This window comes from Panulirus ornatus, chromosome 3 (assembly GCF_036320965.1).
Source record: "Panulirus ornatus isolate Po-2019 chromosome 3, ASM3632096v1, whole genome shotgun sequence".
Classification (NCBI taxonomy): Eukaryota; Metazoa; Arthropoda; class Malacostraca; order Decapoda; family Palinuridae; genus Panulirus; species Panulirus ornatus.
In genome coordinates this window covers 35,265,565-35,291,834 of record NC_092226.1, presented here as the reverse complement: position 1 = coordinate 35,291,834, position 26,270 = coordinate 35,265,565, and the positions used below count along the sequence as shown (strand labels likewise).

At 42.5% G+C, this 26,270-nt stretch overlaps 2 protein-coding genes across 2 annotated transcripts in view; one reads left to right on the top strand and one right to left on the bottom strand.

Annotated features, from left to right (window-relative positions):
* LOC139759478 (nucleolar pre-ribosomal-associated protein 1) overlaps positions 1-26,270 on the bottom strand; it is a 295,642-nt gene that overhangs the window by 70,243 nt on the left and 199,129 nt on the right. Inside the window, exon 12 of the mRNA XM_071681655.1 lies at positions 7,176-7,396. Within this exon, the coding sequence (XP_071537756.1) occupies positions 7,176-7,396 (221 nt within the window). The remainder of the gene's footprint in view (positions 1-7,175; positions 7,397-26,270) is intronic.
* LOC139762069 (uncharacterized) overlaps positions 1-26,270 on the top strand; it is a 455,708-nt gene that overhangs the window by 332,646 nt on the left and 96,792 nt on the right. The gene's annotated exons all lie outside the window — the stretch shown is intronic.

Sequence of the window (26,270 nt, the reverse complement as noted above, 5' to 3'; positions counted from 1 at the left end):
CTTTCATTACTTACTTGATCAAACCACCTCACACCACATATTGTCCTTAAACATCTCATTTTACCACACATCCACCCTCCTCCACACAACCCTATCTATAGCCCACACCTCACAACCATATAACATTGTTGGAACCACTATTCCTTCATACATACCCATTTTTGCTTTCCGAGATAATGTTCTCGCATTCCACACTTTCTTCAACGCTCCCAGAACCTTCGCCCCTTCCCCTACCCTGTGATTTGCTTCCACTTCCATAGTTCCATCTGCTGCCAAATCCACTCCCAAATATCTAAAACACTTCACTTCCTTCAGTTTTTCTCCATTCAAACTTATCTCCCAATTGACTTGTCCCTCAACCCTACTTTAACTAATAACCTTTCTCTTATTCACATTTACTCTTAGCTTTCTTCTTTCACACACTTAACCAAACTCAGTCACCAACTTTTGCAGTTTTTCACCCGAATTATTCACCAGTGCTGTATCATCAGTGAAAAATAACTGACTCACTTCCCAAACCCTTTCATCCACAACAGACTGCATACTTTGTCGCTGTCTCCCATGTTAGCGAGTTAGCGCAACGAAACAGGCAAAGAATAGCCCAAACCACCCACATCCACACATATATATGTAAATGCACACACACGCACATATACATACCTATACATTTCAATGTATACATACATATACATACATGGTCATATACATATATACACGTGCACATTCATACTTGCTGCCTTCATCCCTTCCCATCACCACCATGCCACACATGAAATGGCACCCCCCTTCCCTTGTGTGCGTAAGGTAGTGCTAGGAAAGGCCACATCCGTTCACACTCAGTCTATAGCTGTCTTGTGTAATGCACCAAAAACCACAGCTCCCTTTCTACATCTAGACCCCACAAAACTTTCCATGGTTTACCCCAGACGTTTCACATGCCCTGGTTCAATCCATTGACAGCACATCCACCCTGGAATAAAACATGTTCCAATTCATTTTAATCCTTGCACACCTTTCACCCTCCTCCATGTTCAGGCCCCGATTGCTGAAAACCTTTTTCACTCCATCCTTCCACATCCAATTTGGTCTCCCACTTCTCATTCCCTCCACCTCTGACACATATATCCTTTTTGTCGATCTTTCCACACTCATTCTCTCATTTTGACCAAACCATTTCAATACATCCTCTTCTGCTCTCTCAACCACACTCTTTTTATTACCACACATCTCTCTTACCCTTTCATTACTTACTCGATCAAACCACCTCACACCACATATTGTCCTCAAACAGCTCATTTCCAATGCATGCTCCCTCCTCCGCACAACCCTATCTATAGCCCAAGCCTTGCAGCAATATAACATTGTTGGAACCACTATTCCTGCAAACATACCCATTTTTGCTCTCCGAGATAACGTTCTTGCCTTCCACACATTCTTCAATGCTCCCAGGACCTTCGCCCCCTCCCACACCCTGTGACTCACATCCATTTCCATGGTTCCATCCACTGCTAAATCCACTCCCAGATATCTAAAACACTTCACTCTCTCAATCAATACCCTCCCATAAAATTTCCCATTAATACTCAACAACCTTATGCCTCTAATTCGAACACTCACCTTTATCCCCTTTGCCTTTGTACAATGGCATAATATTATGCATGCATTTCTACCAATCCTCAGGCACTTCATCATGATCCATACATACAAAGAATATCCTTACCAACCAATCCACAACACAGTCACCCCCTTTTTTTAATAAATTCTACTGCAATACCATCTAAACCCGCAGCCTTGCCGGCTTTCATCTTCTGCAAACCTTTCACAACCTTTCCTCTGTTTACCAAACCATTCTCCTTGACCCTCTCGCTTTGCACTCCACCCTGACCAAAACACCCTATATCTGCCACTCTATCATCAAACAAATTCAACAAACCTTTAAAATATTCACTAATCTCCTTCTCACTTCATCACTACTATATGTTATTATCTCCCCATCTGCCCCTTCACCAATGTTCCCATTTGTTCTCCTGTATTACGCACTTTATATACCTCCTTCCAAAATGTCTTTTCATTCTCCCTAAAATTTGACGATATTCTCTCATCCTAACTCTAATTGCACCTTTCTCTTGACCTACTGCCTCTTTCTTTTATACATCTCCCAGTCATTTGCACGACTTCCCTGCAAAAATCATCCAAACGCCTCTCTCTTCTCTTTCACTAACAATCTTACTTATTCATCCCACCATTCACTACCCTTTTAAATCTGCCCACCTCCCACCTTCCTCAAGCTACGTGCATCTTTTGCGCAAGCCATCACTGCTTCCTTAAATACATCCCATTCCTCCCCCCTTTCCCTTACCTCCTTTGTTCTTACCTTTTTCCATTCTGTACTCAGTCTCCCCTGGTACTTCCTCACACAAGTCTCCTTTTTGCAACCTCACTTTCTCTCACCACTGTCTTCTCCCCAACATTCTCTCTTCTTTTCTGAAAACCTCTACAAATCTTCACCTTCACCTCCACAAGATAATGATCAGACATCCCTCCAGTTGCCCCTCTCAGCACATTACTATCCAAAAGTCTCTCTTTCACACATCTATCAATTAATATGTAATCCAATAACACTCTCTGGCCAACTCTCCTACCCATATAATATACCAGTACACCAGTCATTTTCTAGCACACAAATCCACAAGCTATTCACCATTTCCATCTACAACACTGAACACCCCATGTACACCAATTATACCCTCAACTGTCACATTACTCACCTTTGCATTCAAATCACCCATCACTATAAACTAGACTCATGCATCAAAGCTGCCAACACACTCACTCAGCTGCTCCCAAAACACTTGCCTCTCATGATCTTTCTTCTCATGACCAAGTGCATTGGCACCAATAATCACTCACCTCTCTCCTTCCACTTTCAGTTTTACCCATATCAATCTTGAGTTTACTTTCTTACACTTTGCGGCAGGGGTGTGTGATGTCGCCAAGGTTGTTTAATTTGTTTATGGATGGGGTTGTTAGGGAGGTGAATGCAAGAGTTTTGGAAAGGGGCAAGTATGCAGTCTGTCGAGGATGAGAGTTCTTGGGAAGTGAGTCAGCTGTTGTTCGATGATGATACAGCACTGGTGGCTGATTCGGGTGAGAAACTGCAGAAGCTGGTGACTGAGTTTGGTAAAGTGTGTGAAACAAGAAAGCTGAGAGTAAATATGAATAAGAGCAAGGTTATTAGGTACAGTAGGGTTGAGGGACGAGTCAATTGGGAGGTAAGTTTGAATGGAGAAAAACTGGAGGAAGTGAAGTGTTTTAGATATCTGGGAGTGGATTTGGCAGTGGATGGAACTATGGAAGCAGAAGTGAGTCACAGAGTGGGGGAGAGGGCAAAAGTTCTGGGAGCATTGAAAAATGTGCTCGGAAAGCAAAAGTGGGTATGTGTGAAAGAATAGTGGTTCCAATAATGTTATATGGCTGCGAGACGTGGGCTATAGATAGAATTGTGCGAAGGAAGGTGGATGTGTTGGAAATGAGATGTTTGAGGACAATATGTGGTGTGAGGTGGTTTGATTAAGTAATGAAAGGGTAAGAGAGATGTGTGGTAATAAAAAGATTGTGGTTGACAGAGAAGAGGATGTATTAAAATGGTTTGGTCACATGGAGAGGATGAGTGAGGAAAGATTGACAAAGAGGATTATGTGTCAGAGGTGGAGGAAACGAAGAGAAGTGGGAGACGAAATTGGAGGTGGAAGGATGGAGTGAAAAGCATGCAAGGAATAGAGTGAATTGGAACGATGTGGTATACCGGGGTCAACGTGCTGTCAATGAACTGAACTAGGGCATGTGAAGCGTCTGGGGTAAACCATGGAAAGTTTTGTGGGGCCTGGATGTGGAAAGGGAGCTGTAGTTTCGGTGCATCATACATGACAGCTAGAGACAGTGTGAACGAATGTGGCCTTTGTTGTCTTTTCCTAGTGCTACCTCGCACACGTACAGGGGTAGGTGGTTGTCATTTCATGTGGCGTGGTGGTGACGGGAATAAATAAAAGCAGCAAGTATGAATTATGTACATGTGTATATATATATGTATATGTCTGTGTCTGTATATATATGTATACGTTGAAATGTTTAGGTATGTATATGTGCACATGTGTACATGTATGTATATACATGTGTATGTGGGTGGGTTGGGCCACTGTTTCGTCTGTTTCGTTGCGCTATCTCACTGACGCAGGAGACAGCGACAAAGTATACTAAATAAAAAATAATATATGGTGGGTAATGGCAAGCCTGTCTGTGGATGATACTGTGTTGTTTGTTGAAAGGAAAGAGGAGTTGAAGAAGGTTGTAAGTGTGTTTTATGATGGGTGTAGGTGTACGCAATTGAAGGTAAATGCAAGTAAAAGTTAAGTAATAGTATTTGAAAGGAAACAGAGTATTGATTTTATAAAACCATATAGAGTGGAAGAAGAAGTGTATTGAATTGTGCTTTGGATATGTGGAGAGAAAGACTGGAAGAGGTGAGAGAATTTAAGTTTAAGTATTAGGAGATGTTTTGGGTAAGTTTGGAGATAAGGGAGAGAGCAGTAAAGGTAGAGGAGTTTCTGGGTCCCTTAACAGAATAATGAAGAACAGAGGTGTAAGTATGGAAGTGGAAAGAGGATTAATGGACAGAACAGTCCTCCCAACTCTGATCTATGCAGTCGAAACATGGACATGGAATGAGTCACAGAGGTGAAGAATCTGGGCTGTGAAAAAGAGTTATTTGAGAAGAGCATGTGGTGTGACTAGATGGAATGAAGAAAGAAATGAAGGGGTGTATGAGAGATATGGTATGACAAGAAATGCAAAGGGAATGAACTATGGAGTGGTAGAATGGGTGAAACGTAATACTTTGAGGGAGTTTGGGTGTGGAAAGCATGCAAGACTGGGAGTTTACAAGAAGATTGTATGATAGTAAAATTAAAGGGGTCAGTGTGAGAGGAGGACCACCTGTGACATGGGAAAATAGGGTGAAGGAATACTGAAGGGCAAAATGGTGGAAGAATGCATGGAATGGTGCATGTGAGGGAGGCATGTAAGGACAAGTGGAGACTCTTTTGCCTGTGACCACTCCTTACTGGGAGTTCCCAGAGGAAATGGGCACCTGAGGATGGGTTTATTGGGGTGTGAGTTTGAATTGAGAAATTTAGGGGGAGTGAAGGGCTTTAGATATCTGGGAGTCGACATGGTTGCAAATGGAATCATGGAAGTGGTAGTGAGTCCTATGATGGGTGATGGGTCTACAGTTTTGGGAGCACTGAAGAGCAGTGTGTGGAAGGAGAGGGTTATCTGGGAGGGTGTATATGGATATGTTTGAAGGTATAGTAATCCCCACTACATTGTCTGGATGCAAGGCATGGGCTATGGAGGAGAATATGTGAAGGAGCATTGATGTGTTGGAAATAAAATGTTTGAGGACAAAATGCAGTGAGACTGATTGACTGAATATGCAATTAAGGAGAAAGGGAGAAGTGTGGTAACAAAGAGTGTGGGTAAAAGAGCTGAAGAGGGTGTGCTGAAATGGTCTGGACATATGGAGAGAACGAGTGAGAAGAGGTTGACAAAGAAGATATGTGTCAGAAGTGGTGGGAACAAGAGGGAGGTCAAATTGGAGACAAAAAAAAAAAAAATGAAAATGAATTTGAGTGACTGAGCCTTGAACATGCAGGAGGGTGAAAGTCATGCAGAGGAAAAGTAAACTGGAACAATGTGGTTAACAGGAGTCAACATACCATCAATGGACTGGGCTAGAGCATATGAAGCAGCTAGGAAAAACCATGGAAAGGTCTATAGGCCTGGTTGTGGATTGAGGGATATGATTTCAATGCAGTGCACATGACAGCCAGACGATGGGTGTGAGTGATTGTGGCTGTTCTTTGTCTGTTCCTGGCGCTACCTTGCTAATGCTGGAAATGGTAGTCAAGTATGAAAAAAAGTGGTAGATATAAATCTATTTTCAAGTTCTACAATTTCAACTCTCAATCACTGTAAATGTACTGAGAATAACTCTTTTTTTTCTTAATCTAAGCTTAACTACCTTTCCTTCTAGCTAGTAGTTGGTAGGCAGTAACCAACCAGGGAGGTATATTACCAGTACTACCCCCTGGGTATAAGGAAGGTCAGTGACAGTTGCCCAGTGAGCCAGCACTTCATTGGTTGTCAATTGCACTTTTCTGACCCAGGTAGCTGTCTTTTCTTTCTGCCTCATCACACACAGACTGCTGGCAATCTGTCCACAAACATACAATCTCTCCCTGTCACACATAGCACTTGATAACACCTAACTCACACAGCTCACTCTTTGTAACTCTAGATTTTGCTGTGCTGAGTGTTATTAGCTTGCCCAGCCTTTTGGCACAGTGGTAGGAGCAAGAGATAGAAATTGTAGGTGGGAACATTTAGGTAGGATTATTAGGTAAAAACATTAAGTAGAAGTTCTGTGAAGGGACATTAGGTAGGAGCATTAGGTAGAAGTAGTCAGTAGGAACATTAGATAGAAGCCTCTCCAAACACTGCACTAGACTTGCCCTCTGCCAGTGGCCTGTTAAGGGTGAGGCACTAAAGGTATCGAAGAGGCACTGGAGTTCACTAGTTATGTAGACTCTATTGCTGTGGCCACCCTCTTGAGGGAATTCTAGAAGGGTGAGGTACCATCAGGTTAAAGATGGAAAACAACCTGAAACATTTACACCCCTGCTCCACAAACTACGCCATGGTTCAGCTTTTCTACACATCTCAACAAGCTCTTAAAGCAAGTATACCTTACACACTGTCATGTTGTTGATATGCTTGCTATCATAACATAAATAATTTTTCATATGAATCCAGTTAAATAAACAAAATATACATAATTGAATCCCATCTTTCTTTTGTATTCTACAGGGTCATCAGTCCTATATTCATTTCTCTACATCCTAAAAAACGGAAGAGGTAAAAATTAGAACTATTTTGTTCTCCCACACATCTTGTAATACAATGCAAAATCAATTTTCCCTGCCATGCAGAATTGTAAACAGAAACAGAAGAGGTAAAAATTAAAACTATTTTGTTTCTCTGACACACAAAGCTGCACACCTTGTAATACAAAGCTTAATCAATTTTCCCTGCCATGCAGAATTGTAAACAAGTATTACCTGGATTTTTCCATTCTCTCCACCATGCACCTTAGTATAGCAGCACCAGCACCCCAGACTTCTTGATGGTGTGATGTCATCGCTATAAAGCCAATAGCTACAGCACCACATTCAGCATACTCAATCTCAGACATCCTTTTTTCTTCAGCCAAGTATAACATCAGTGGTATGAGGAAGCGTACATCATATATAGATCTATCCTCTTTCTGTATTTCTGTGGGCTGTTTTGGAGAAGGGAAACGTATTGTTAAGTATACCATGGTACAGACTATGCAGTACAGTGTTAAATATCAAATCAATAAAGAAACAAAAAAGCTACATTAAAATATTTCTACCAACTTATTTCAGTAAGGAAGTTTTGGCATTGTATTAATATTTCAATATTGCTGAAGATGAAAAAGATAGCTTTTTGAAGATTGATAAACCTTTTCACTCCAAGGCAGTGTCTATAAAGCATGAGGTATCCCTTGGAAAATAGTGAGTCAAGACCATTCCTACCCTCATTACATTGATGAAGAGGCACTCTTTCTTTCACACTTTTCAGTTAATCCTTAGATCACTAAAGCCTTGCTCAAATAATGGGGTTCAAACTCATCCAACTCATCTGCTCCTATCATTCACAGCTCACAATTAACAGATCATGGAACTAACACAAAGCAGTCACAAAAGGTACAAAGAAAAGTTTTCAAAAATTGGACAGGAATGCTAGGCAGGACAAGAAAAACAGGAAAAACTATCCATGGGAAACTAACTCGAAGAGAAAAGGTTTTTCAACCTTCAAAACCTAAATTTCTCCCCTCTGCAGTCTGTCCATATGCATTAGAGAATGCTCATATGAAAGATGAAGGTTAAAAAAAGAGCTTTTAAATCAGATGAAGTACAAAAAGTTATATACTTTCATTGGTGAACAGGTGTATTGGAGTCTGTTCAACTGGGAGGAAGAACCTCCAGAGCCTTACAGGCTAGGTAAATCCATAATGTATAAATTAAGGCAGCGGGTTTGGATGGTATTGAAGTGGAATTTATTAAAAAAGGGGGTGACTGTATTGTTAACCGGTTGGTAAGGTTATTTAATGCATGTAATGCATGTGTACGTGTAGGAAGAGAGGAAAGTGATTGGTTCTCAATGAATATAGGTTTGTGGCAGGGGTGTGTGTTGTCTCCATGGTTGTTTAATTTGTTTATGGATGGGGTTGTTAGGGAGGTGAATGCAAGAGTTTTGGAAAGAGGGGCAAGTATGCAGTCTGTTGTGGATGAGAGAGCTTGGGAAGTGAGTCAGTTGTTGTTCGCTGATGATACAGCGCTGGTGGCTGATTCATGTAAGAAACTGCAGAGGTTGGTGACTGAGTTTGGTAAAGTGTGTGAAAGAAGAAAGTTAAGAGTAAATGTGAATAAGAGCAAGGTTATTAAGTACAGTAGGGTTGAGGATCAAGTCAATTGGGAGGTACGTTTGAATGGAGAAAAACTGGAGGAAGTAAAGTGTTTTAGATATCTGGGAGTGGATCTGGCAGCGGATGGAACCATGGAAGTGGAAGTGAATCACAGGGTGGGGGAGGAGGCGAAAATTCTGGGAGCCCTGAAGAATGTTTGGAAGTCGAGAACATTATCTCAGAAAGCAAAAATGGGTATGTTTGAAGGAATAGTGGCTCCAACAATGTTGTATGGTTGCGAGGCGTGGGCTATGGATAGAGTTGTGCGCAGGAGGGTGGATGCGCTGGAAATGAGATGTTTCAGGACAATATGTGGTGTGATGTGGTTTGATCGAGTAAGTAATGAAAGGGTAAGAGAGATGTGTGGAAATAAAAAGAGTGTGGTTGAGAGAGCAGAAGAGGGTGTTTTGAAATGGTTTGGTCACATGGAGAGAATGAGTGAGGAAAGATTGACCAAGAGGATATATGTGTCAGAGGTGGAGGGAACGAGGAGAAGTGGGAGACCAAACTGGAGGTGGAAAGACGGAGTGAACAAGATTTTGAGTGATCGGGGCCTGAACATGCAGGAGGGTGAAAGGCGTGCAAGGAATAGAGTGAATTGGAATGATATGGTATACCGGGGTGGACGTGCTGTCAATGGATTGTACCAGGGCATGTGAAGCGTCTGGGGTAAACCATGGAAAGTTCTCTGGGGCCTGGATATGGGAAGGGAGCTGTGGTTTCGGTGCATTATTACATGACAACTAGAGACTTAGTGTGAACGAATGGGGCCTTTGGTGTCTTTTCCTAGCGCTACCTCGCACACATGAGGGGGGAGGGGGTTATTATTCCATGTGTGGCGAGGTGGCGATGGGAACAAATAAAGGGAGACAGTATGAATTATGTACATTTGTATACATATATATGTCTGTGTGTGTATATATATATGTGTACATTGAGATGTATAGGTATGTATATTTGCGTGTGTGGACGTGTATGTATATACATGTGTATGTGGGCGGGTTGGGCCATTCTTTCGTCTGTTTCCTAGCGCTACCTCGCTAATGCGGGAGACAGCGACAAAGCAAAATATAAATAATATAAATAAATAAATGATTCATGGTGAGGTCCCTGAGTATTGGCGGAATGCTTGCATAGTGCCATTGTACAAAGGCAAAGGGGATAAGAGTGAGTGCTCAAATTACAGAGGTATAAGTTTGTGGAGTATTCCTGGGATATCATATGGGAGGGTACTGACTGAGAGGGTGAAGGCATGAACAGAGCATCAGACTGGGGAAGAGCAGTGTGGTTTCAGAAGTGGTAGAGGATGTGTGGATCAGGCGTTTGCATTAAAGAATATATGTGAGAAATACTTAGAAAAGCAAATGGATTTGTATGTAGCATTTATGGATCTGGAGAAGGCATATGATAGAGTTGACAGAGATGCTCTGTGGAAAGTATTAAGAATATATGGTGTGGAAGGCAAGTTGTTAGAAGCAGTGAAAAGTTTTTATCGAGGAGGTAAGGCATGTGTATGTGTACGAAGAAAGAAAAGTCATTGGTTCTCAGTGAATGTAGGTTTGCAGCAGGGGGGTGTGATGTTTCCATGGTTGTTTAATTTGTTTATGGATGGGGTTACTAGGGAGGTGAATGCAAGAGTTTTGGTAAGAGGGGCAAGTATGCAGTCTGTTGCGGATGAGAGAGCTTGGGAAGTGAGTCAGTTGTTGTTCACTGATGATGCAGCACTGGTGGATGATTCATGTAAGAAACTGCAGAAGCTGGTGACTGAGTTTGGTAAAGTGTGTGAAGGAAGAAAGTTGAGAGTAAATGTGAGTAAGAGCAAGGTTATTAGGTACAGTAGGGTTGAGGGTCAAGTCAACTGGGAGGTAAGTTTGAATGGAGAAAAATGGGAGGAAAAGAAGTGTTTTAGATATCTGGGAGTGGATTTGGCAGTGGATGGAACCATGGAAGCGGAAGTGAATCATAGGGTGGGGGAGGGGGCGAAAATTCTGGGAGCCTTGAAGAATGTGTGAAAGTCAAGAACATTATCTTGGAAAGCAAAAATGGATATGTTTGAAGGAATAGTGGTTCCAACAATGTTGTATGGTTGCAAGGCGTGGGCTATGGATAGAGTTGTGCGCAGGAGGGTGGATGTGCTGGAAATGAGATCTTTGAGAACAATATGTGGTGTGAGGTGGTTTGATCGGGTAAGTAATGTAAGGGTAAGAGAGATGTGTGGTAATAAAAAGAGTGTGGTTGAGAGAGCAGAAGAGGGCGTTTTGAAATGGTTTGGTCACATGGAGAGAATGAGAGAGGAAAGCTTGACCAAGAGGATATATGTGTCAGAGGTGGAGGGAACGAGGAGAAGTGGGAGACCAAATTGGAGGTGGAAAGATGGAGTGAAAAAGATTTTGAGTGATAAGGGCCTAAACATGCAGGAGGGTAAAAGGCGTGCAAGGTATAGAGTGAATTGGAACGATGTGGTATACCAGGGTCGACGTGCTGTCAATGGAATGAACCAGGGCATGTGAAGCGTCTGGGGTAAACCATGGAAAGTTCTGTGGGGCCTGGATGTGGAAAGGGAGCTGTGGTTTCGGTACATTATTACATAACAGCTAGAGACTGAGTGTGAACGAATGGGGCCTTTGTTGTCTTTCCTAGCGCTACCTCGCACACACGAAGGGGGGAGGGGGTTGGTTATTTCATGAGTGGCGAGGTGGCAATAGGAATGAATAAAGGCAGATACTATGAATCATGTACATGTGTATATATGTATATGTCTGTGTGAATATATTTATGTATACATTGAGATGTATAGGTACGTATATTTGCGTGTGTGGACGTGTATGTATATACATGTGTATGTGGGTGGATTGGGCCATTCTTTCATCTGTTTCCTTGCCCTACCTCGCTAACACGGGAGACAGCGACAAAGCAAAATAAATAAATAAATAATTTATATATATATATATATATATATATATATGTGAGAAACTGCAGAAGCTGGTGACTGAGTTTGGTAAAGTGTGTGGAAGAAGAAAGTTGAGAGTAAATGTGAATAAGAGCAAGGTTATTAGGTACAGTAGGGGTGAGGGTCAAGTCAATTGGGAGGTGAGTTTGAATGGAGAAAAACTGGAGGAAGTGAAGTGTTTTAGATATCTGGGAGTGGATCTGTCAGCGGATGGAACCATGGAAGCGGAAGTGGATCATAGGGTGGGGGAGGGGGCGAAAATTTTGGGAGCCTTGAAAAATGTGTGGAAGTCGAGAACATTATCTCGGAAAGCAAAAATGGGTATGTTTGAGGGAATAGTGGTTCCAACAATGTTGTATGGTTGCGAGGCGTGGGCTATGGATAGAGATGTGCGCAGGAGGATGGATGTGCTGGAAATGAGATGTTTGAGGACAATGTGTGGTGTGAGGTGGTTTGATCGAGTAAGTAACGTAAGGGTAAGAGAGATGTGTGGAAATAAAAAGAGCGTGGTTGAGAGAGCAGAAGAGGGTGTTTTGAAATGGTTTGGGCACATGGAGAGAATGAGTGAGGAGAGATTGACCAAGAGGATATATGTGTCGGAGGTGGAGGGAACGAGGAGAAGAGGGAGACCAAATTGGAGGTGGAAAGATGGAGTGAAAAAGATTTTGTGTGATCGGGGCCTGAACATGCAGGAGGGTGAAAGGAGGGCAAGAAATAGAGTGAATTGGAGTCATGTGGTATACAGGGGTTGACGTGCTGTCAGTGGATTGAAGCAAGGCATGTGAAGCGTCTGGGGTAAACCATGGAAAGCTGTGTAGGTATGTATATTTGCGTGTGTGGACGTGTGTATGTACATGTGTATGGGGGGGGGGGGTTGGGCCATTTCTTTCGTCTGTTTCCTTGCGCTACCTCGCAGACGCGGGAGACAGCGACAAAGTATAAAAAAAAAAAAAAAAAAAAAAAAAATATATATATATATATATATATATATATTTTTTTTTTTTTCATACCATTTGCCATTTCCTGCATTAGCGAGGTAGCGTTAAGAACAGAGAACTGGGCCTTAGAGGAAATATCCTCACCTGACCCCCTTCTCTGTTCCTTCTTTTGGAAAATTAAAAAAAAAACAAGAAAGGGGAGTATTTCCAGCCACCCGCTCCCTCCCCTTTTAGTCGCCTTCTACGACACGCAGGGAATATGTGGGAAGTATTCTTTCTCCCCTATCCCCAGGGATATATATATATATATATATATATATATATATATATATATATATATATATATATATATATATATATATATATTTTTTTTTTTTTTTTTCATACTATTCGCCGCTTCCCGCGATAGCGAGGTAGCGTTAAGAACAGAGGATTGGGCCTTTTTTGGAATATCCTCACCTGGCCCCCTCTGTTCTTTCTTTTGGAAAAAAAAAAAAAAAAAGAGAGGGGAGGATTTCCAGCCCCCCGCTCCCTCCCTTTTAGTCGCCTTCTAGGACACGCAGGGAATACGTGGGAAGTATTCTTAATCCCCTATCCCAGGGATTTTTTTTTTTTTTTTTTTTTTTTTTTATACTTTGTCGCTGTCTCCCGCGTTTGCGAGGTAGCGCGAGGAAACAGACGAAAGAAATGGCCCAACCCCCATACACACGTACATACACACGTCCACACACGCAAATATACATACCTACACAGCTTTCCATGGTTTACCCCAGACGCTTCACATGCCTTGATTCAATCCACTGACAGCACGTCAACCCCTGTATACCACATCACTCCAATTCACTCTATTCCTTGCCCTCCTTTCACCCTCCTGCATGTTCAGGCCCCGATCACACAAAATCTTTTTCACTCCATCTTTCCACCTCCAATTTGGTCTCCCTCTTCTCCTCGTTCCCTCCACCTCCGACACATATATCCTCTTGGTCAATCTTTCCTCACTCATTCTCTCCATGTGCCCAAACCATTTCAAAACACCCTCTTCTGCTCTCTCAACCACGCTCTTTTTATTCCCACACATCTCTCTTACCCTTACGTTACTTACTCGATCAAACCACCTCACACCACACATTGTCCTCAAACATCTCATTTCCAGCACATCCATCCTCCTGCGCACAACTCTATCCATAGCCCACGCCTCGCAACCATACAACATTGTTGGAACCACTATTCCTTCAAACATACCCATTTTTGCTTTCCGAGATAATGTTCTCGACTTCCACACATTTTTCAAGGCTCCCAAAATTTTCGCCCCCTCCCCCACCCTATGATCCACTTCCGCTTCCATGGTTCCATCCGCTGACAGATCCACTCCCAGATATCTAAAACACTTCACTTCCTCCAGTTTTTCTCCATTCAAACTCACCTCCCAATTGACTTGACCCTCAACCCTACTGTACCTAATAACCTTGCTCTTATTCACATTTACTCTTAACTTTCTTCTTCCACACACTTTACCAAACTCAGTCACCAGCTTCTGCAGTTTCTCACATGAATCAGCCACCAGCGCTGTATCATCAGCGAACAACAACTGACTCACTTCCCAAGCTCTCTCATCCCCAACAGACTTCATACTTGCCCCTCTTTCCAGGACTCTTGCATTTACCTCCCTAACAACCCCATCCATAAACAAATTAAACAACCATGGAGACATCACACACCCCTGCCGCAAACCTACATTCACTGAGAACCAATCACTTTCCTCTCTTCCTACACGTACACATGCCTTACATCCTCGATAAAAACTTTTCACTGCTTCTAACAACTTGCCTCCCACTCCATATATTCTTAATACCTTCCACAGAGCATCTCTATCAACTCTATCATATGCCTTCTCCAGATCCATAAATGCTACATACAAATCCATTTGCTTTTCTAAGTATTTCTCACATACATTCTTCAAAGCAAACACCTGATCCACACATCCTCTACCACTTCTGAAACCGCACTGCTCTTCCCCAATCTGATGCTCTGTACATGCCTTCACCCTCTCAATCAATACCCTCCCATATAGTTTACCAGGAATACTCAACAAACTTATACCTCTGTAATTTGAGCACTCACTCTTATCCCCTTTGCCTTTGTACAATGGCACTATGCACGCATTCCGCCAATCCTCAGGCACCTCACCATGAGTCATACATACATTAAATAACCTTACCAACCAGTCAACAATACAGTCACCCCCTTTTTTAATAAATTCCACTGCAATACCATCCAAACCTGCTGCCTTGCCGGCTTTCATCTTCCGCAAAGCTTTTACTACCTCTTCTCTGTTTACCAAATCATTTTCCCTAACCCTCTCACTTTGCACACCACCTCGACCAAAACACCCTATATCTGCCACTCTGTCATCAGACACATTCAACAAACCTTCAAAATACTCATTCCAGGGATATATATATATATATATATATATATATATATATATATATATATATATATATATATATATATATATATATATTTTTTTTTTCAAACTATTAGCCATTTCCCGCGTTAGCGAGGTAGCGTTAAGAACAGAGAACTGGGCCACTGAGGGAATATCCTCACCTGGCCCCCTTCTCTGTTCCTTCTTTTGGAAAATTAAAAAAAATTGAGAGGGGAGGATTTCCAGCCTCCCGCTCCCTCCCCTTTTAGTCGCCTTCTACGACACGCAGGGAATACGTGGGAAGTATTCTTTCTCCCCTATCCCCAGGGATAATATATATATATATATATATATATATATATATATATATATATATATATATATATATATAATTTTTTTTTCTTTTTTTTTTTTTGCTTTGTCGCTGTCTCCCGCGTTTGCGAGGTAGCGCAAGGAAACAGACAAAAGAAATGGCCCAACCCACTCCCATACACATGTATATACATACGTCCACACACGCAAAATATACATACCTACACAGCTTTCCATGGTTTACCCCAGACGCTTCACATGCCCCGATTCAATCCACTGACAGCACGTCAACCCCGGTATACCACATCGCTCCAGTTCACTCTATTCCTTGCCCTCCTTTCACCCTCCTGCATGTTCAGGCCCCGATCACACAAAATCTTTTTCACTACGTCTTTCCACCTCCAATTTGGTCTCCCTCTTCTCCTCGTTCCCTCCACCTCCGACACATATATCCTCTTGGTCAATCTTTCCTCACTCATTCTCTCCATGTGCCCAAACCATTTCAAAACACCCTCTTCTGCTCTCTCAACCACGCTCTTTTTATTTCCACACATCTCTCTTACCCTTACGTTACTTACTCGATAAAACCACCTCACACCACACATTGTCCTCAAACATCTCATTTCCAGCACATCCATCCTCCTGCGCACAACTTTATCCATAGCCCACGCCTCGCAACCATACAACATTGTTGGAACCACTATTCCTTCAAACATACCCATTTTTGCTTTCCGAGATAATGTTCTCGACTTCCACACATTCTTCAACGCTCCCAGAATTTTCGCCCCCTCCCCCAAACTATGATCCAATTCCGCTTCCATGGTTCCATCCGCTGCCAGATCCACTCCAAGATATCTAAAACACTTCACTTCCTCCAGTTTTTCTCCATTCAAACTCACCTCCCAATTGACTTGACCCTCAACCCTACTGTACCTAATAACCTTGCTCTTATTCACATTTACTCTTAACTTTCTTCTTTCGCACACTTTACCAAACTCAGTCACCAGCTTCTGCAGTTTCTCACATGAATCAGCCACCAGCGCTGTATCATCAGCGAACAACAACTGACTCACTTCCCAAGCTCTCTCATCCCCAACAGACGTCATACTTGCCCCTCTTTCCAAAACTCTTGCATTCACCTCCCTAACAACCCCATCCATAAACAAATTAAACAACCATGGAGACATCACACACCCCTGCCGCAAACCTACATTCACTGAGAACCAATCACTTTCCTCTCTTTCTACACGTACACATGCCTTACATCCTCGATAAAAACTTTTCACTGCTTCTAACAACTTGCCTCCCACACCATATATTCTTAATACCTTCCACAGAGCATCTCTATCACCTCTATCATGTGCCTTCTCCAGATCCATAAATGCTACATACAAATCCATTTGCACGTCAACCCTGGTATACCACATCAATCCAATTCACTCTATTCCTTGCCCTCCTTTCACCCTCCTGTATGTTCAGGCCCCGATCACACAAAATCTTTTTCACTCCATCTTTCCACCTCCAATTTGGTCTCCCACTTCTCCTCATTCCCTCCACCTCCGACACATATATCCTCTTGGTCAATCTTTCCTCACTCATTCTCTCCATGTGCCCAAACCATTTCAAAACACCCTCTTCTGCTCTCTCAACCACGCTCTTTTTATTTCCACACATCTCTCTTACCCTTACGTTGCTTACTCGATCAAACCACCTCACACCACACATTGTCCTCTAACATCTCATTTCCAGCACATCCGTCCTCCTGCGCACAACTCTATCCATAGCCCACGCCTCGCAACCATACAACATTGTTGGAACCACTATACCTTCAAACATACCCATTTTTGCTTTCTGAGATAATGTTCTCGACTTCCACACATTCTTCAAGGCTCCCAGGATTTTCATCCCCTCCCCCACCCTATGATCCACTTCTGCTTCCATGGTTCCATCCGCTGCCAGATCCACTCCCAGATATCTAAAACACTTTACTTCCTCCAGTTTTCCTCCATTCAAACTTACCTCCCAATTGACTTGACCCTCAACCCTACTGTACCTAATAACCTTGCTCTTATTCACATTTACTCTTAACTTTCTTCTTTCACACACTTTACCAAACTCAGTCACCAGCTTCTGCAGTTTCTCACATGATTCAGCCACCAGCGCTGTATCATCAGCGAACAACAACTGACTCACTTCCCAAGCTCTCTCATCCCCAACAGACTTCATACTTGCCCCTCTTCCCAAAACTCTTGCATTCACCTCCCTAACAACCCCATCCATAAACAAATTAAATAACCATGGAGACATCACACACCCCTGCCGCAAACCTACATTCACTGAGAACCAATCACTTTCCTCTCTTCCTACATGTACACATGCCTTACATCCTCGATAAAAACTTTTCACTGCTTCTAACAACGTGCCTCCCACACCATATATTCTTAATACCTTCCACAGAGCATCTCTATCAACTCTATCATATGCCTTCTCCAGATCCATAAATGCTACATACAAATCCATTTGCTTTTCTAAGTATTTCTCACATACATTCTTCAAAGCAAACACCTGATCCATATATATATATATATATATATATATATATATATATATATATATATATATATATATATATATATTTTTTATTTATTTGCTTTATCGCTGTCTCCCGCATTAGCGAGGTAGCGCAAGGAAACAGACGAAAGAATGGCCCAACCCGCCCACATACACATGTATATACATACATGTCCACACACGCACAATATACATACCTATACATCTCAATGTACACATATATATTACACACACAGACATATACATATATACACATGTACATAATTCATACTGTCTGCCTTTATTTGTTCCCATCGCCACCTCGCCACACATGGAATAACAACCCCCTCCCCCCTCATGTGTGCGAGGTAGTGCTAGGAAAAACACCAAAGGCCCCATTCGTTCACACTCAGTCTCTAGCTGTCATGTAATAATGCACCGAAACCAAAGCTCCCTTTCCACATCCAGCCCCCACACACTTTGCATGGTTTACCCCAGACGCTTCACATAACCTGGTTCAATCCATTGACATCACGTCGACCCCGGTATACCACATCGTTCCAATTCACTCTATTCCTTGTACGCCTTTCACCCTCCTGCATGTTCAGGCCCCAATCACTGAAAATCTTTTTCACTCCATCTTTCCACCTCCAATTTGGTCTCCCACTCCTCCTCATTCCCTCCACCTCTGACACATATATCTTCTTGGTCAATCTTTCCCCACTCATTCTCTCCATGTGACCAAACCATTTCAGAACACTCTCTTCTGCTCTCTCAACCATACTCTTTTTATTTCCACACATCTCTCTCACCCTTACATTACTTACTCAATCAAAGCACCTCACACCACATATTGTCCTCAAACATCTCATTTCCAGCACATCCACCCTCCTGCGCACAACTCTATCCATAGCCCACGCATCGCAACCATACAACATTGTTGGAACCACTATTCCTTCAAACATACCCATTTTTGCTTTCCGAGATAATGTTCTCGACTTCCAAATATTCCTCAAGGCTCCCAGAATTTTCGCCTCCTCCCCCACCCTATGATTCACTTCCGCTTCCATGGTTCCATCTGCTGCCAGATCCACTCCCAGATATCTAAAACACTTCACTTCCTCCAGCTTTTCTCCATTCAAACTTACCTTCCAACTGACTTGACCCTCAACCCTACTGTACCTAATAACCTTGCTCTTATTCACATTTCCTCTTAACTTACACCTGATATATATATATATATATATATATATATATATATATATATATATATATAATGTATGGATGACTCATGGTGAGGTGCCTGAGGATTGGCAGAATGCGTGCATAGTCCCTTTGTACAAAGGCAAAGGGGATAAGAGTGAGTGCTCAAATTACAGAGGTATAAGTTTGTTGAGTATTCCTGGTAAATTATATGGGAGGGTATTGATTGAGAGGGTGAAGGCATGTACAGAGCATCAGATTGGGGAAGAGCAGTGTGGTTTCAGAAGTGGTAGAGGATGTGTGGATCAGGTGTTTGCTTTGAAGAATGTATGTGAGAAATACTTAGAAAAGCAAATGGATTTGTATGTAGCATTTATGGATCTGGAGAAGGCATACGATAGAGTTGATAGAGATGCTCTGTGGAAGGTATTAAGAATATATGGTGTGGGAGGCAAGTTGTTAGAAGCAGTGAAAAGTTTTTATCGAGGATGTAAGGCATGTGTACGTGTAGGAAGAGAGGAAAGTGATTGGTTCTCAGTGAATGTAGGTTTGCGGCAGGGGTGTGTGATGTCTCCATGGTTGTTTAATTTGTTTATGGATGGGGTTGTTAGGGAGGTGAATGCAAGAGTTTTGGAAAGAGGGGCAAGTATAAAGTCTGTTGGGGATGAGAGAGCTTGGGAAGTGAGTCAGTTGTTGTTCGCTGATGATACAGCGCTGGTGGCTGATTCATGTGAGAAACTGCAGAAGCTGGTGACTGAGTTTGGTAAAGTGTGTGAAAGAAGAAAGTTAAGAGTAAATGTGAATAAGAGCAAGGTAATTAGGTAAAGTAGGGTTGAGGGTCAAGTCAATTGGAAGGTAAGTTTGAATGGAGAAAAACTGGAGGAAGTAAAGTGTTTTAGATATCTGGGAGTGGATCTGGCAGCGGATGGAACCATGGAAGCGGAAGTGGATCATAGTGTGGGGGAGGGGGCGAAAATCCTGGGAGCCTTGAAGAATGTGTGGAAGTCGAGAACATTATCTCGGAAAGCAAAAATGGGTATGTTTGAAGGAATAGTGGTTCCAACAATTTTGCATGGTTGCGAGGCGTGGGCTATGGGTAGAGTTGTGCGCAGGAGGATGGATGTGCTGGAAATGAGATGTTTGAGGACAATGTGTGGTGTGAGGTGGTTTGATCGAGTGAGTAACGTAAGGGTAAGAGAGATGTGTGGAAATAAAAAGAGCGTGGTTGAGAGAGCAGAAGAGGGTGTTTTGAAGTGGTTTGGGCACATGGAGAGGATGAGTGAGGAAAGATTGACCAAGAGGATATATGTGTCGGAGGTGGAGGGAACGAGGAGAAGAGGGAGACCAAATTGGAGGTGGAAAGATGGAGTGAAAAAGATTTTGTGTGATCGGGGCCTGAACATGCAGGAGGGTGAAAGGAGGGCAAGGAATAGAGTGAATTGGAGCGATGTGGTATACCGGGTTTGACGTGCTGTCAGTGGATTGAATCAAGGCATGTGAAGCGTCTGGGGTAAACCATGGAAAGCTGTGTAGGTATGTATATTTGCGTGTGTGGACGTATGTATATACATGTGTATGGGGGGGGGGGGTTGGGCCATTTCTTTCGTCTGTTTCCTTGCGCTACCTCGTAGACGCGGGAGACAGCGACAAAGTATAATGAAAAAAAAAAAATATATATATATATATATATATATATATATATATATATATATATATATATATATTATCCCTGGGGATAGGGGATTAAGAATACTTCCCACGTATTCCCTGCGTGTCGTAGAAGGCGACTAAAAGGGGAGGGAGCGGGGGGCTGGAAATCCTTCCCTCTCGTTTTTTTTAATTTTCCAAAAGAAGGAACAGAGGGGGCCAGGTGAGGATATTCCAAAAAAGGCCCAGTCGTCTGTTCTTAACGCTACCTCACTAACGCGGGAAATGGCAAATAGTTTAAAAGAAAGAAAAGAAAAAATATATATATATCCCTGGGGATATGGGAGAAACAATACTTCCCACGCATTCTCCACATGGCGTAGGAGGCGACTAAAAGGGACAGGAGTGGGGACTAGAAACCCTCCCCTCATTGTACTTTAACTTTCGAAAAGGGGAAACAGAAGAAGGAGTCACGCGGGGATTACTCATCCTTCTCGAAGGCTCAGACTGGGGTGTCTAAATGTGTGTGGATGTAACCAAGATGAGAAAAAAGAAGAGATAGCTAGTATATTTGAGGAAAGGAAACTGGATGTTTTGGCTCTGAGTGAAACGAAGCTCAAGGGTAGAGGGGAAGAGTGGTTTCGGAATGTCTTGAGAGTAAAGTCAGGGGTTGGTGAGAGGACAAGAGCAAGGGAAGGAGTAGCACTACTCCCTAAACAGGAGTGGTGGGAGTATGTGATAGAGTGTAAGAAAGTAAACTATAGATCGATATGGGGAAAACTGAAATTGGACGTAGAGAGATGGGTGACTATTGTTGCATATGCACCTGGGCATGAGAAGAAAGATCCTGAGAGGCAAGTGTTTTGGGAGTGGCTGAGCATGCCTTACATCTGCGATAAAAACTTTTCACTGCTTCTAACAACTTGCCTCCCACACCATATATTCTTAGTACCTTCCACAGAGCATCTCTATCAACTCTATCATATGCCTTCTCCAGATCCATAAATGCTACATACAAATCGATTTGCTTTTCTAAGTATTTCTCACATATATTCTTCAAAGCAAACACCTGATCCACACATCCTTTACCACTTCTGAAACCACACTGCTCTTCCTCAATCTGATGTTCTGTACATGCCTTCACCCTCTCAATCAATGCCCTCCCATATAATTTACCAGGAATATTCAACACACTTGTACCTCTGTAATTTGAGCACTCACTCTTATGCCCATTGCCTTTGTACAATGGCACCTTGCAAGCATTCCACCAATCCTTAGGCACCTCATAATGAATCATACATACATTAAATAACCTTACCAACCAATAAATAATACAGTCACCCCCTTTTTTAATATAAATTCCACTGCAATACCATCCAAACCTGCTGCCTTGCCGGCTTTCATCTTCCGCAAAGCTTTTACTACCTCTTCTCTGTTTACCAAATCATTTTCTCTAACCCTCTCACCTTGCACACCACCACGAGTAAAACACCCTATATCTGCCACTCTATCATCAAACACATTCAACAAACCTTCAAAATACTCACTCCATCTCCTCACATCACCACTACTTGTTATCACCTCCCAATTAGCCCCCTTCATTGAAGTTCCCATTTGCTCCCTTGTCTTACGCACTTTATTTACCTACTTCCAAAACATCCTTTTATTCTCCCTAAAATTTAATGATACTCTCTCACCCCAACTCTCATTTGCCCTCTTTTTCACCTCTTGCACCTTTCTCTTGACCTCCTGCCTCTTTCTTTTATACATCTCACACTCATTTGCATTTTTCCTTGCAAAAATCGTCCAAATGCCCTCTCTCTTCTCTTTCACTAATAATCTTACTTCTTCATCCCACCACTCACTACCCTTTCTAATCAACCCACCTCCCACGCTTCTCATGCCACAAGCATCTTTTGCGCAAGCCATCACTGCTTCCCTAAATACATCCCATTCCTCCCCAACTCCCCTTACCTCCTTTGTTCTCAACTTTTTCCATTCTGTACTCAGTCTCTCCTGGTACTTCCTCACAAAAGTCTCCTTCCCAAGTTCACTTACTCTCACCACTCTCTTCACCCCAACATTCTCTCTTCTTTTCTGAAAACCTCTACAAATCTTCACCTTCGCCTCCACAAGATAATGATCAGACATCCCTCCAGTTGCACCTCTCAGCACATTAGCATCCAAAAGTCTCTCTTTCGTGCGCCTATCAATTAACATGTAATCCAATAACGCTCTCTGGCCATCTCTCTTACTTACATACATATACTTATGTATATCTCGCTTTTTAAACCAGGTATTCCCAATCACCAGTCCTTTTTCTGCACATATATCTACAAGAGACAGGAGGTCAAGAGAAAGGTGCAAGAGGTGAAAAAAAGGGCAAATGAAAGTTGGGGTGAGAGAGTATCATTAAATTTTAGGGAGAATAAAAAGATGTTCTGGAAGGAGGTAAATAAAGTGCGTAAGACAAGGGAGCAAATGGGAACTTCAGTGAAGGGCGCAAATGGGGAGGTGATAACAAGTAGTGGTGATGTGAGAAGGAGATGGAGTGAGTATTTTGAAGGTTTGTTGAATGTGTTTGATGATAGAGTGGCAGATATAGGGTGTTTTGGTCGAGGTGGTGTGCAAAGTGAAAGGGTTAGGGAAAATGATTTGGTAAACAGAGAAGAGGTAGTGAAAGCTTTGCGGAAGATGAAAGCCGGCAAGGCAGCAGGTTTGGATGGTATTGCAGTGGAATTTATTAAAAAAGGGGGTGACTGTATTGTTGACTGGTTGGTAAGGTTATTAATGTATGTATGACTCATGGTGAGGTGCCTGAGGATTGGCGAAATGCGTGCATAGTGCCATTGTACAAAGGCAAAGGGGATAAGAGTGAGTGCTCAAATTACAGAGGTATAAGTTTGTTGAGTATTCCTGGTAAATTATATGGGAGGGTATTGATTGAGAGGGTGAAGGCATGTACAGAGCATCAGATTGGGGAAGAGCAGTGTGGTTTCAGAAGTGGTAGAGGATGTGTGGATCAGGTGTTTGCTTTGAAGAATGTATGTGAGAAATACTTAGAAAAGCAAATGGATTTGTATGTAGCATTTATGGATCTGGAGAAGGCATATGATAGAGTTGATAGAGATGCTCTGTGGAAGGTATTAAGAATATATGGTGTGGGAGGCAAGTTGTTAGAAGCAGTGAAAAGTTTTTATCGAGGATGTAAGGCATGTGTACGTGTAGGAAGAGAGGAAAGTGATTGGTTCTCAGTGAATGTAGGTTTGCGGCAGGGGTGTGTGATGTCTCCATGGTTGTTTAATTTGTTTATGGATGGGGTTGTTAGGGAGGTAAATGCAAGAGTTTTGGAAAGAGGGGCAAGTATGAAGTCTGTTGGGGATGAGAGAGCTTGGGAAGTGAGTCAGTTGTTATTCGCTGATGATACAGCGCTGGTGGCTGATTCATGTGAGAAACTGCAGAAGCTGGTGACTGAGTTTGGTAAAGTGTGTGGAAGAAGAAAGTTAAGAGTAAATGTGAATAAGAGCAAGGTTATTAGGTACAGTAGGGTTGAGGGTCAAGTCAATTGGGAGGTGAGTTTGAATGGAGAAAAACTGGAGGAAGTGAAGTGTTTTAGATATCTGGGAGTGGATCTGGCAGCGGATGGAACCATGGAAGCGGAAGTGGATCATAGGGTGGGGGAGGGGGCGAAAATTCTGGGGGCCTTGAAGAATGTGTGGAAGTCGAGAACATTATCTCGGAAAGCAAAAATGGGTATGTTTGAAGGAATAGTGGTTCCAACAATGTTGTATGGTTGCGAGGCGTGGGCTATGGATAGAGTTGTGCGCAGGAGGATGGATGTGCTGGAAATGAGATGTTTGAGGACAATGTGTGGTGTGAGGTGGTTTGATCGAGTGAGTAACGTAAGGGTGAGAGAGATGTGTGGAAATAAAAAGAGCGTGGTTGAGAGAGCAGAAGAGGGTGTTTTGAAGTGGTTTGGGCACATGGAGAGGATGAGTGAGGAAAGATTGACCAAGAGGATATATGTGTCGGAGGTGGAGGGAACAAGGAGAAGAGGGAGACCAAAATGGAGGTGGAAAGATGGAGTGAAAAAGATTTTGTGTGATCGGGGCCTGAACATGCAGGAGGGTGAAAGGAGGGCAAGGAATAGAGTGAATTGGAGCGAGGTGGTATACCGGGGTTGAAGTGCTGTCAGTGGAGTGAATCAAGGCATGTGAAGCGTCTGGGGTAAGCCATGGAAAGCTGTGTAGGTATGTATATTTGCGTGTGTGGACGTATGTATATACATGTGTATGGGGGGGTGGTTGGGCCATTTCTTTCGTCTGTTTCCTTGCGCTACCTCGCAAACACGGGAGACAGCGACAAAGTATAATAAATAAATAATAAATATCTACAAGCTCTTCACCATTTCCATTTACAACACTGAACACCCCATGTATACCAATTATTCCCTCAACTGCCACATTACTCACCTTTGCATTCAAATCACCCATCGCTATAACCCGGTCTTCTGCATCAAAACCACTAACACACTTATTCAGCTGCTCCCAAAACACTTGCCTCTCAGGATTTTTCTTGTCATGCCCAGGTGCGTATACACCAATTATCACCCATCTCTCTCCATCAACTTTCAGTTTTACCCATATCAATCTAGAATTTACTTTCTTACACTCTATCACATACTTCCACCACTCCTGTTTCAGGAGTAGTGTTACTCCTTCCCTTGCTCTTGTTGTCTCACAAACACCTGACATTACTGCCAAGACATTCCCAAACCAATCTTTCCCTTTTACCCTTGAGCTTTGTTTCACTCAGAGCCAAAACATCGAGGTTCCTTTCCTTATACATACTAGCTATCTCTTCTTTTTTCTCATCTTGGTTAAATCCACACACATTTAGAAACCGCAATCTGAGCCTTCGAGGAGGATGAGCACTCCCCGCGTGACTCCTTCTTCTGTTTCCCCTTTTAGAAAGTTAAAATACAAGGAGGGGAGGGTATCTGGCCCCCCACTCCCGTCCACTTTAGTCGCCTTCTACAACACGTGAGGAATGCGTCGGAAGTATTCTTTCTCCCCTATCCCCATATATATATATATATATATATATATATATATATATATATATATATATATATATATATATATATATATATATTCTTTTCTTTCTTTCAAACTATTCGCCATTTCCCGCATTAGCGAGGTAGCGTTAAGAACAGAGGCCTGGGCCTTTGAGGGAATACCCTCACCTGGCCCAATTCTCTGTTCCTTCTTTTGGAAAATTAAAAAAAATGAGAGGGGAGGATTTCCAGCCCCCCCGCTCCCTCCCCTTTTAGTCGCCTTCTACGACACGCAGGGAATACGTGGGAAGTATTCTTTCTCCCCTATCCCCAGGGAATATATATATATATATATATATATATATATATATATATATATATATATATATATATATATATATATATATACATATATATAAAATGAGTGGAAAGGCCACTCTTCGTCTGTTTCCTCGCGCTACCTCAGTGACGAGGGAAACCGACCAAGTATAATAAATAAATAATAAAGCAGGGGATAACAATGATGTTTTCCTGTAGATCTGGGTAGCGACAAGAATGGACGAAGGCAAGCATGAATATGT